The 12,706-nt window shown below is 48.8% G+C and overlaps 1 protein-coding gene across 1 annotated transcript in view; it reads right to left on the reverse strand.

The window, feature by feature from the left end:
• The window catches only part of SUPT6H (SPT6 homolog, histone chaperone and transcription elongation factor), a 31,531-nt gene that overhangs the window by 18,645 nt on the left and 180 nt on the right, over positions 1-12,706 (reverse strand). Inside the window, exons 2-10 of the mRNA XM_026105584.2 lie at positions 6,293-6,434; positions 5,655-5,813; positions 5,418-5,488; positions 4,642-4,837; positions 3,858-3,942; positions 2,823-3,096; positions 1,444-1,545; positions 816-932; positions 113-202 (exon numbers count right to left, since the gene is read on the reverse strand). Of these exons, the coding sequence (XP_025961369.1) occupies positions 113-202; positions 816-932; positions 1,444-1,545; positions 2,823-3,096; positions 3,858-3,942; positions 4,642-4,837; positions 5,418-5,488; positions 5,655-5,813; positions 6,293-6,401 (1,203 nt within the window). The 5' untranslated portion in view covers positions 6,402-6,434. The remainder of the gene's footprint in view (positions 1-112; positions 203-815; positions 933-1,443; positions 1,546-2,822; positions 3,097-3,857; positions 3,943-4,641; positions 4,838-5,417; positions 5,489-5,654; positions 5,814-6,292; positions 6,435-12,706) is intronic.

Consider the following 12,706-nt stretch of genomic DNA (forward strand, 5'->3'; position numbering starts at 1 on the left):
AGAAGTACAAAAGGTCTGCAGTGCCAAAAATAAACCTTTTGTAAAATATCAAGCTAGGTGAAAAGACATGGTAAATGTTGATAGGATAACAAGCAATGAAAATACTTCTCACCTTCTCATCCCACTGCCAGACCCTCCACAGGTCGTTGATGTGCAGCTCTGGCTCTACGTATTCCTTTCTGTAGAAGGCGATGAATGGGACCTGGGTCAGAAACAAGACTCATCATCACAAGCAAAAGGAGACTGGGCTGCTCCCAGCAGCCAAGAGTTCAGAGAATGCTCTTGGCCCACGTGAGAGAACAAGCTGATAAGGCAGCAGTGGGGAGATGCACCGAGCTGTGCCTTGGCTCCTAGAAACATTCCACAGGAACCATTCCCCTAACCCTCCCTGCTGCACACAGGGCTCTGGGGGGACCCCAGGAACCTGGCAGCATGAGTGCCTCCTCCCAACCTCTTCACCTAAACATACACCAAAGGGCTTCTGCGACATCAGGCAACACCTCACAGGATAAGTTGAAGGGACCAGCTAAGGTTCAAGAAACTCCTGTATTCTTCTACCTTATTTAGCATCAATTTGTCCAGAAACAGGGAAATATGGCAATAGCAGCACCATCAGTTATTAAAACCTGTGCTGTCCTAGCTCCTGCAAGATGAGCTGCGCGCTCCAGCGAGGTACAGGAGAGGGAAGCAGGTACCCCATGGTGTCTCTGCCCCTCCTGGTTTACTACTCCCAATACCTCTGCTGCTTCTGCCAGAATAAGGAGAAAGCAACGCAGACCTAATCATCTTGGCTATGAAGTTAAATTGCCAGGTACCTCAAAATGTTGATTTCTCATGAAATTCAGAGCTTCTTTAATCTTCTGGATGGTGCTAGGTCCCTTACGGCTGAAGCTGCTGCTGGCTTGTCCACGGTCGAGGTAGTCAGAACTTTCCTATAAGGAGAAACACATTGTGTTGATCATGTCCCTGAGCTATCTTCCCTAGATGACCAGCCCAGGCTAAGGCTGGAAAATGATGATCCTTCTGTTAACTGGAAAAGCAGGCTTGGCTACATGCTTGGCTTTTAGACCATAGAAAAACATCCTAGTCCTGACTGGCTTAAAGGAAAACCGAGAAGCAGCATCTGTCCAAGGTAATTATGGTTAAGAGAAGATCATAGCTAATATTAGTCTACCCTCAAGTACAGAGCAACTCCGAGATCTTTCAAAGTAATTATCCTTGCAATCTCTCTATGCTGCGTTTTGCTCTGTTCCATATATGGGAGAATGAAGACAGGTGCATGTTAAACAATCTACTCAAAACCAGAAAGATACCACCAGTATATTTGGCACCACATTCCTCTGAACAGAATCCTGGAACAATCCTGGATCTCCAGGCTGGAAATCTGCAGCACATTCAAGTTATCAGCCCTCTCAGGACAGAACTCTCAGGCGCAGCTCTTACCTGCAGGGAGATGGTGGGTGTTGCAAATGCATTCCTGTAAATCCAGTCGGCTTCTTCTTCCAGCTCATCATCTTCAGCACTCTTCACTGGGATGGAGCGCAACTGTGAGAAGATGACAGGGTGAGCAGAGCCGTTTACAGCACTGGTGCTTGAACTACTTTGTTTTCAAGAAGCCTAGAAATGTTTGTTCTGAGCTGCAGGGTGCCTATGGGGTCTTGGTGCCTCCTACACCCAAAGGGCTCTGTTGAGGATAGCACTTCAATGTATACATCGTCTGAGCACACATCAGCTCTAGGCTAGGCAACAGCAGCTAACAAGTCTTTTGAAGGCTTGTGGGAAGGCCTGCAATGGTGCGTAACCTCCTGTGATGATCAAGTCAGGGTCTCCCGGCTTCCTACAGGGCTCCCAAACCCATACTTTCCCTTTGCAGTTACATCCTCTTACTCTGTTCTGATCTACCCATGCCTTGTCATCACTTCCTTGCAGCAGTCATAGCATAGCAGAACATACAACAACTCTAAGCCTTCTCTGGGTGTTTAGTCCTGCCCACTTCTCTTTTGTGGGCCTGCTCGACTCGTCACTGACATCTGTGCAGAAGACAAAATGTCTGAGCAGGCCAGGAGATATTACACAGCATTCCCCTGTGATGTGCACACTGGCATGGAAAAAAGGTCGTTTTGAAAAGCTGCCAGCTTCAGACATCCCATTTCAAAGGTGGGTACAAGCCTGTGCACAGATTTACATTTACATATGCCAGAGGGAAAACGAAGAACGTGGACCGTTCAGGGAAAACCTGAATACAGGGTGAAATCGAGAGGAAAATATGAGATATCGGAATGATTCCCAGAAGCATAAAGGAGACTCCACACTGAGAGCCATGTAAGTCCCAATTGCTGGGTTAGTTAAAATTGGGTTATAGAAACACCTTGCACAGAACAGTTACATGTCGGTTGGTGTAGGACTAGGCTGGAAAACCCTCACAAGCATTCTCTCACACTGCAAGCTTCTCCCTTGCTATACAGAAGTACAACTCATAGCATTACTAATAGCATCAATCATGAAGGACAGCTCAGCAGAACAAGCCCTGCACCACTCCCACAAATGCAATACTGGCATCCAGTGGCCAAAGACAAAGTTACTACCAGCACTTTAAAACCTCTGGGTTTATGCAGCTAAAACAGTTCACAATTCTACAGTTGTGTTTGAACACTGAGTTTCAGCCTACTACACTTGAGAGGTGGGGGCTGCAAAGAGGCAAAAGAGATGCCCAAATCCAGCCAGCAGCGAGGAGAGAAAGCTGGCCTGCAGGTCTCAGGCCTGCTGTTCTTGGTGGGATCTAAAACACCCTCTGCCTGCACAGTGGCATCCGCTTCCCTCACCTGGAACCTCTCAGGCATGTCCGTTATGCGGATCTCATTGTCCTGGTCTGTTAGGTGACTGCTCTCCAGCTCGCTGGGCTCATACATCTCAAAGATGCTACGCCGACTGACACGCTTCTTGGCGGTCTTCTTGGGTCGGACACGGGTCTCCCCTTCAGCTTCTTCATCCTCATACTCATATTCTTCCTCCATCTCCTCATCATACTCATTGTACTTCTCAAACTCATCATAGTCAAAGTCCACACCAAAGATTTCCTGGGCTTCCTGCAAAGCACTGGAAGAGAAAAACAGTCATTCAGCCCCGCAGTGCAGTTTACAGGACATCCTGGACACACACAGGTTTCACAGCATCCAAGTCTAAGCTTTAGTCTTGCCCTTTGGCTAGAAATTGGTGGACAGGTACACAACTCGTTGAGCTTTCCAAGACACATGCTGCTTTGTCCAGAAGGAGAAATTATTTTGTCTCTTTTCAGTTAATTTGATCCCCAGATAAGCAGAAGTAGTTGCTATTATTAAGAGCAAGGATTCTGCAGGAGATCCATAGCGCTTAATACCCAATTGCAGAGATCTGTTAAGCAGCAAAGTTCCTTGCCTGTATTTCTCCAGTAAACAGAGAAGGTGCAGTGAGTAGAATTGTAACTTATTTATACTACAGAGGAAGCTATGTGCACCTGGCTAATACTTACTCTGGATTAGCTAAAAGATCAGCAGTTCAGCAACACTGTTAGTGTAACATTAGCTTTCAGCTCCCAAACCCTAGTTACATGCTCAGACAGAAGCCTAATTCAAGAAAAAATGCAAAGATTTCTCTTAAGGGACTGGTTTTGGTGTCCCTCCAAAAAAATCTAGGGAAGAAAAGGAGTCAGATGTTCAAGAAATCATGAACTAAAGCCTCGGGTTTAAATTTACCAGGGTTTCTTTGGGGAAAGATATGAGTGTTATCCAATCACAAGCTGAACCACACCACAGCTGCAACAGTCAAGGAACCTGAGCAATGTTTCTGAGGCTGCAGGCCAATTTCCAATTGGTACTTACGCATCCGTGTATCCAGGGAGCTTCTTCCGCCATTTTGGCTTCTTCAGAGGTTGTCCATCATCATCGACAATGAAGTCATCAATGTCTGGACACAGAGAAGCAGTTCAGTGGTCAGGACACTCATGTATTCAACTGGTACCTCTGAAAAAGCTCAGCTCAGCTAGTGCAACTATGAGTCTCCATTGTAGACTTTGGCTGCCGCTGGCTGTCAGTCTGCCCAGCCGCTGTCAGTCTGCCCAGCCGCTGTCAGTCTGCCCAGCCGCTGTCAGTCTGCCCAGCTACCCACAGCACCTCATACACCAACCTCAGAAATTCCAGGAGTCTGAACCACAACAACAAGCTAGAACTAACTTCCAAACACAGGTAAAGACACCTGGCAACTATCTGCAGCTTAGTGCACAGAAAATATATTCAGAAAAAGCCTTGCTGCTTTGGACAGCAGAGAAAGAACTCTTGCAACTCTTTCAGTATGGTAAGGGCAGACATGCGCTGTGCTACTAAGTGCTAAAGAATGCCTAAAATTCCTTGACTTCCTTCCTTTGAAGAATCTCCATTTTGTGGGAAACTTATAGGAGACAATTCAGAACCTCAGCATATGCAACGTGCTTCTGGACAAAGAGGTTTAGATACAGACAAATTAAACCTGCTATTCAGGAACATTTAATTCTAAAGACTGAACTAACCAGACCAGGAATAGCTTGCCCAGAATAGGGCTGCAGTTTTGGTTAATTATAGCCCAAAGAAAGCTTTAACTTGGTTCCTCTGCTGAACTTTGGAGACTTACCAGATTCATCTTCCTCTTCCTCCTCTTCCTCTTCTGCTGCAGCAACAGGAGCTTCAACAGCTTCACCCCCCTCCTCGCCTTCACCATCCTGAAAGATTTCTTCAGCAATGGCTTCCTTCTCATGTTCTTCCTTCCCATAATCTTCTTCTTCGTCATCCTCATCATCGGACATTTTTCGCACACGCCTGAATTTTTGCTGCAAGCAAAAGGTCTCATTAGTGTACAGAATCCCTGGCACAGACACTCAAGTTCAAGTACAGACTCTGCCAGGCCAGTCTGCACTTCCTCTGCTCCCCAAGTGCCACCTGGAGCAAGAACAGGAGCCCAGCTTAGCACAGGCGTGCGGGGCAGAAAACTATTCCCCAGCTCCGAGTGAGTTGCAAGCACTTATATGGCACAGCATGAAACACAGCACAACCGCCTGTTGAGGACTACGCTGGGTCCAGGCCTGTGTTGCTTGCATGCTGTCACTACAAGGGTTAGCCTGGCTTGATATGTCTCCAGGGGGTTGTATGGAAGGAGCTTTAGAGCCTGTAATATGCTGCACCGTCTCTGGAGTTAGTACTATGCAGGAGGAAGTTGTTGGAAGCTGGACTCCTCTGTGCCTGCGCTACAGACATGGGAAGGGGGGTAGAGACAGCACCAGGGACATGCGGAAAGTAGTTTGCAAACTGCAGGAGCAAACTGGAGGCACAACTCATTCACTTCAAGCAGCAGCCCACCCTCTCCTCCGTGCTAAGAGGCACCACACCATTAATAACAGGAACATAACTCACTCTTTTGACTTTAACACCCAAGTTCTCTTCAATGAGGTCAAAATCATCATCCTCCAAGCGGTCATCAAAAGCTGACAGAGAAAGCAGAGATGAGTTACTCTCCCTTTACTACTCTGGGAATGAACAAATCACTGAGGAGGGCAGAGCTCACCTAGCCCACGCAGACAGGCAGGGCAGAGGGAGAGCTATGCTTTCCAGAAGGGCAGTGTGGAAGCGTAATGCAGTCACAAAACTTACTGCGTTTTCTCTTTTTGTGGCCAACATCGTCCTCAGAGTCTCCGGAGTCACTGGCTTCTTCTTCCTCTTCCTCTTCTTCATCGTCATCATCATTAATGAATCCTTTCAGGTTTCCCTGCTCATCTTGATCATCAAGATTCTCCTCCTCCTCTTCCTCATCTGGGATGAAGAGCAACTAGTGTTAATCTGCCAAGACTCCTTCTCGGCTCTGCGCAAACGGTATCTTCCTTCACACTATCCACGCAGAGAGTCTTAACTGGACACTTCTGCTGACACAGAACCCAGACAGCTGCTCATGTCAGAACCCCAACAACTCGTCTTGTCACCTCACGTTCTCTCTGCACAGGGAACAGGTGGAATGGTCACACTGGGAGCATTCCTCTGCTTTTACTGGTTACTATCAAATTACATGACTGCAGCTCCCACTGGGGTGAAGCAGTGTATCTTCTATTGCCAAATATAAAAATCACCTAAGTACTTTGAGGAAAGCAAGCACTTAAACAGCTGAGAGCATTGACTGCAGACAGCCACGGTATTATTGCACAGTTATTTCTTCATCTGCAGAGACATGGCATGTAGGATACAGCAGTGAGGCACTCAGACAATTCAGTAAACTCAGAACAGACAAGCAGACTCACCATCCTCATCTTCCTCCACAAATTTCTTGTTGACTCTGGGAACAACCTCCCCATCCTGGTTGTACTCCTCCTCCGACTCCTCAGCTTCACTTTCTACAAAGTCAGACATGGCTGCAGCCTCTCACACGCTGCTTCGCAGGAACTGGTGGAAGAAGACACATCTGTCAGATCAGCGGAGGGAGCAAAACACAAGTATCTCCCCCTACTGGGTTTTGGAGAGAGGACAGCTGAAGCAAAAGGATTTCAAATGATTTTCAAGGCCCTGAATTACCCAGAGTCCACCTTGCCTGAACATACCTGTCACTAGGGATTAGGCAAGTGGAGCCAGTAGCCAAGTGCTGCCAGCTCCTGTCAACCTGCATCTCAGAAAGCAGCACACACCACGTCGCAAGAACACCCGCTACGCAGCCGAGCTCCTGGACGCGGCTGAACCACCGCACACAGCCAAAGCCTTTCCCCCTGCCCATACCCTCACACGCAGCCAGGACAGCAATCCCATGCTGTCACCAACGCCCCACTGCATTAGGCATAAAGTCCAGCCAATTAAGACCTTAATATGATTAATCCTCACTCAGTTAATGAAGCCAGGGTGATCCTGAAAGAGGACGTGACCGAGTCATGTCTGCAGCCTGTTAGCCAAGCCCTCTCCGGAGATGCAGGGAGCCCCACGGAGCAGACGGGAGAGGCACGGAGGCTGCCCCGCGGCCGGGTCGCCAGGGCCAGAACATTCCAGGCCTGGGGCCTCCGGGCAGCAATTATGAAGTAACAAGGTACTGCAGAAATGGGACATTTCCATGATCAGACCCTTCTGTTTGACATTTTTCCCCAAAGGGGTTTCTGGAAGCGGTGTAACTCAGGGCTGGCACACTGGAAAGTCAGTGTTCATAATGGTGTGGCTCAAGTTCTGTCTTTGACTTCTTGTGATTATAAAATGTGCTGTAATTTTCAAAGGAAAATATTTTTTCCTTTGTTTGTTTTTAAGTACGCCAGAACAACAGAAAATTTCAAAGGTCAGATGTGAGACAAAACAAATCAATTCCTCAGATGACTGAGGAGATGCAAAAGGCAACCCAGGAAGAAGTACCAGCCTCTGGGAAGGTATGAAAAGAAGCTCTGGGGAGGTGTCAGATCTAAAGCAAAAATCTCCATGTTAAGTAACATGTGATGCAAGACGTGTAAAAAGAAAAAAAGATGAGAAAAGAATTCTGTAACACAGGAAATGATACCTACACACACATGCTTCAAAACATCCCCAGAAGCATCTTCCCACTGCAGACAAACAGCTGAAGGGAATCAGCCACACACAAGACTACCTGACCGAGCTCCGTGGGGCTTTGCCACCCCACAAAGGCTGGCTTCTTGCTCAGCCCAGAGATCCCCACATCTGGTGCACAAACACAACTACTTACAGAAAACCAGGGACTTTTTTTCTAAAGCAGAAACACTAAAAAGCTAGGCTGATCTTGGAGAATCTTTTAAGCCTTAAAATATTAATAGTTCCAAAGGAAAGTGCTGGGCATACCTCATTACAGAAAACCCACAACAAAGAGAAAGGAAAGCCCTCTGCAAGATTTCAGACGTGAGCAGATAGTAGCTCGTATTCCTTGGCTGAGGATTACGTGGCTCTGGCCAACATCTATTTACAACGCTCCAGACAGGGACAAATAGCGGCAGATCAAGGCTACTGCTCTGCACCCAGACAGAACATCACTGCTCTTGGCTCGCGGTGGGTACAAGGTGATCCCCATCCTCAAAAGGGCACTGTAAAAGTTGCATGTATTTACTTGAGCATCCCTCAGAAACAACACTTCTGAGGGCTGCACAGACGCTGCAGTTAAATATATGTTCCTGCATTTTGCAGCAAATGCCGCTGATGAATTGTATAACTAGATGCAATAAAGCAAGGGAACTGCCATGTTCACCAGCCTCTCTACACACAATATGCCAACTTAACACTTTCTCGCTAACTCTTCTATACATATCTCCATAAGGACCTACTAACATAGTTGTAACTGCAGGCCAGAGTGGTTTTTTTCTAGAGCATTTCCATTTCTAAACCTAACAATGTCACTTCTTCTCCTGTCCACGATCAGCACACAAAACATCCAGTAAGAAAGAGAACCCCTCGTCATAGCACTACACTAACATTTCACTATTTTCTGCCAGCAAAGCATTTCATTCGCAATTCAAACTTTCTTCCTCATCACTTGTTCTACCACTTCCCAGCAATTTCAGTTCACATCAAATCAAATTTGTTTAGGCACAAGGAACAGCTATGGTTTAGGAAACCCATCTCATTTAATGATCCAGCCTAGCAGGTTCCAGACAAGCCAACCACAGAGCAATACTGGGTGTTTTCAGCTCCAGTGAAATCCACCCAAGGACAGCAGAGATGCCACTTAACATGGCAAACAGAACCAAGGGTAGCTATTACCATGGAGATGTTGAACCAAATACGTACTAATAGTGCCTCTTCCACCCTTTGCTTGAGATAGGCATTCACTGGAAATAAAACAGGGAAGGAAGGCAGCCAGGGACTTCTGCCAGCCTGGGGGGAGGTGAACCTCAGATCAGCACTGCTGCACAGGCAGGAGCCCCCAGCGTATATGTTACACAGGGAAAACTATGCTCTAATGATACCAATTGTTTGGCTCTTGGGAGGGTTTAACGGTAACCCTGGGTGTTGTGCCAGCCTAGCTGTATCGTGCCGTGGGCATTTTCTCAGTACAGCGCATCAGCATCCCTGCTGCTGTAAGATACTCCCAGGACGGGGTCAAAGATTGCTGGAGCGTGGGAGCAAGGACTAAAGTGCTTCAGCACTAGAGCGGCAAAAAGGCTGGGAAGAAGTGCCTAACCCTGCACACCTTTCTGCCCGTGGACAGGCCTGCTCCTGTGGGGGATTAGCGTCATGGCAAAGATAGCTCGTGGCCACTAAAGACTGACCAAGATGGACCCAAGACAACAGCAAGCAGTGCTGCAATGGCACAGCGACAGCAGGTGAGGAAAACGCGGGTACCTCCACACCGGGCCAGGCACCTCGAGCACCGTCTCTCCCATCCAGCAGCGATGCCAGGGAAACCCAGGGCTAGGCAGTTACACCACCTCTGCTTCAGACCAGGGGTGTCTGCACTTTGCTCAGCTCAAGGGCACAGTGGCAATTTTCCAGAGTCCACAAGCTCCTGTTGAACAGGACAACACAGAGCAGATAGCTGCCTTCACTGCCAAAACAGAGACCACAGATCTCTGATCGGATCAGCAGGACTGGGTTGGATATCGATTCTGCTGGGCGGCTGTAGGCACTGTGGGCTACCCCCGTGCAGGTGAGGGAATGAGGAAATACCTTGGGAACAACTGCTTCTTTGTGATGGTCCTGGATATGCCAGAAACCAGATGTTGAGATATTAGTAAGGGCTTGGCCGCACATCTAGGTATCTGCTGCTTGCTCAGTACTACAAAACATCGCAGTGCTGGAGGCAGATGCAGCTTCATACATTATACACAAACAGAAGTTAACTTGCTAGGTTTAGAAATAGAAATACAAGGAGCGCCTGCAAAATACCGCAATTTGTTACAGGAAAACTCCTGCACAGTGCCGGTTGCGGTGGCACACTGCCAAAGCAGGGAAACAACTCTGCGCAGGACCAGTCCTGGGGATAGCAGTGCCCCACAGAAGCGTCACAGCCCAAGCAGTACCCATGGCTGGGTGGAGAAAGGATGCACAGTGAGGGAAACGAGAAGCGTCTTGTGCTCTCCAGGCACAGGGACGACAGCGGTGCACGCAGGGGCACCGAATAACCAAGGAGCATCCTTACAGCAAGATATGATTATTATTTAGTGATCAGGCCAGTGGGATCCTGTTCCCTAGGAGCGGCCCAAGGATTCGAGTATCCCCATGACCAAAAGACCACATCGCCAAACCCATTAACCGGGCAGTTCTGTCCGGTTCTCTGGTCCACACTTCATGAAGAAAACAATCAAGTTGCAGAGTGTTCAAAAAGCACTATGAGAATAAGGAGGCTGGAAGACTTGACTCAGCTAAAGTGCAGAGCCTGCAGAAGCCCAATCTATTCATTTTATCAATGAGATGCTCATGAAATGAATTTTATCGCATGCTTGAGTACATCCACAATGGAAAAAGACTTGTGACAATAAACAGCTTATGGGGAAAACCCATACCAACTGCAAAGATAACCCGCTGCTCCACCACCTGAAGTTCTTGCAACAAAATCAGTTTCATTTTTCTCTAAAAACTCCTTGATGAAGGTATGCAAAGAACACATGAGCAAAACGATGGATTATGCCCTGACAGTCAATTCCACTGAAAATCAGAGACAAATGTCACTGCGATAGACAGAGATCAAAGACGGCTGCTGCAGCACAGGAAGTCCAAAAGTGGGTGGACATACCTGCTTTGTTAGTTTTAATGCTCCCTGATGGTCCCACCTGCCCCAATACTATCAGAGCACAGAGCATCCTGTGGCAATGAGTGCCACAGTTTAATTATATGCTGTGAGAATAAGCACTTCCGTTTATTTCAGACCTGCTGCATAATTTCCTGTAAAAATAGAAAACTGATGTTCCCTGTTCACTTTCTCTGACCCATTCTTGACTTCACACACCTGTGTCATATCTCCCTTCAGTAAGCTGCTCCCTAAACATAGGCTTCACCTGCCTAGAAACCTGGTCACCCTTGCTGCTCCTCCCAGTATCTTTTCCAGCATTCCCCCTTTGGGGGATTAACCAAGAGTACAAACAATATCCAAGACACAAGCTGCCAACAATTTACACATTGGTATAATGATGTTTTCTGCTTTGTTCTTTGCTCCTTTTAAGTAATTCCAAAATCTCCTTTTTTGACTACAGCTGGGTGTTGAACCCACATTTTATGTGGAATAATCACCAAGATGCCAACAACTCTTTCCTGAATAGTAAAAGCTAATGTGGAGTCAATTGCTGGGAGGTCTGCTCCCTTCGTTACATCTACAGCCATCGTATCTCACGTACCTTATTAGCACTTAGTCACTCAGTAACACCTGGTCTCTGTGCAACTTCTCACAGTTAGTTTTGGCTATCCTAAATAATTTAGTATCGAAATTCATTGCTTTCCTTTCTCCCTCCATATCGTTATACCCAGAAAAGAAAACAAACGCATAAGTCACTGTGAAACTCCACAATACCAGCTGCGAACATTTATTCCTACTCTATTTGTCATTTTTAATATGTTATTAGTTCCAAAGAGGACCTTCCCAGACCACAGCCCTTGAGAGCTACCATGCCAAAAGTTTACAAATTGAAATGCCAGCTCTACAGAAATTATGCCTATGCATACGTGGGAAACAAAGATTAGATTTTTTTTCCCTCTTAGAAAGCATATTGATGCTCTCCATTTCCATTATATCAGATAGACCAATGCATCCACCATCCATTTTTACTACGATTTTAGCTACTTTTCCCCCATGGTAGTCCCCAAATCCTTGCAGCTCTTTGAAGCCTGCAATGAGGCAGCCACGTCGCCCCGGTGGGGCAGGTGAACCATGGTGTATTCCAGGCTCCGGCACAGCCTCAAGTCAGGGCTCCTGCCCCACAGGGCGCACTGCGGTGGGGTCCCCGCAGGGCCACCTGGCACCAGGGCCCACAGCCAGGACCCCACAGCTTGGAAGCAGGGAGGTCACTGCCACCTTCACCCACAGCCGGGCACCGGCGGGGGAGCCGCCATCGTCACCCCCGAGCAGGACTGCAGCGTGTGGTGGGAGAGACGACCCAGCCTTCACCCTAAACCGAGGATGAGGGTGGGGGCTCACCACCCCCTGCCCGCAGCCAAGGAGGGTCCAGCTGCTTCACCCCCCACACGGGGATTTGTGGCAATGGAGGAAATCCACTGTTCCTGCCCCACAATGGGGGGGGAGCCCCCATCCCTGCCCCACAAGCAGAGACAAGGGGGGGGACCCAGAGACCAAGTGCCGGGGATCCCCTCTGCCTTCACCGCACAACCAGGGACGGGGATTGGGATCCACCGGCCCCACCCACAACCAGGGACCAAAGGGCTACCGGTTGCCCCCCTCTACCCCCGCACCGGGGATGGGGGCGAAGGGGGTCCCGGGGGTCGTCGCCCCACAACCGGGCGCGTGGGGGGGGGGGGGCGGTGGTTGCCTTCCACCCCACCCGGGACCGGGGGAGGGGCCCGGTTACCTTCACCCCACAACCGGGGACCGGTGTGGGTCGCTCCCGGCTGCCTTCGCCCCGCAACCGGGGGCCGAGGAAGCTCCCCGCCGCCCCCGCCCCAAACCCGGCCCCGGCCGCAGGCCCCGGGGCGGCCGGAGGAGGCCTCGGAGCTGGATGCGACCCCGCCGGGGCCTCGCCGTCCCCCGGCAACCGGCCCGCACCGGAGCAGTGGGGACAGCACAGGCCGGCCAA

This window comes from Dromaius novaehollandiae, chromosome 19 (assembly GCF_036370855.1).
Source record: "Dromaius novaehollandiae isolate bDroNov1 chromosome 19, bDroNov1.hap1, whole genome shotgun sequence".
Classification (NCBI taxonomy): Eukaryota; Metazoa; Chordata; class Aves; order Casuariiformes; family Dromaiidae; genus Dromaius; species Dromaius novaehollandiae.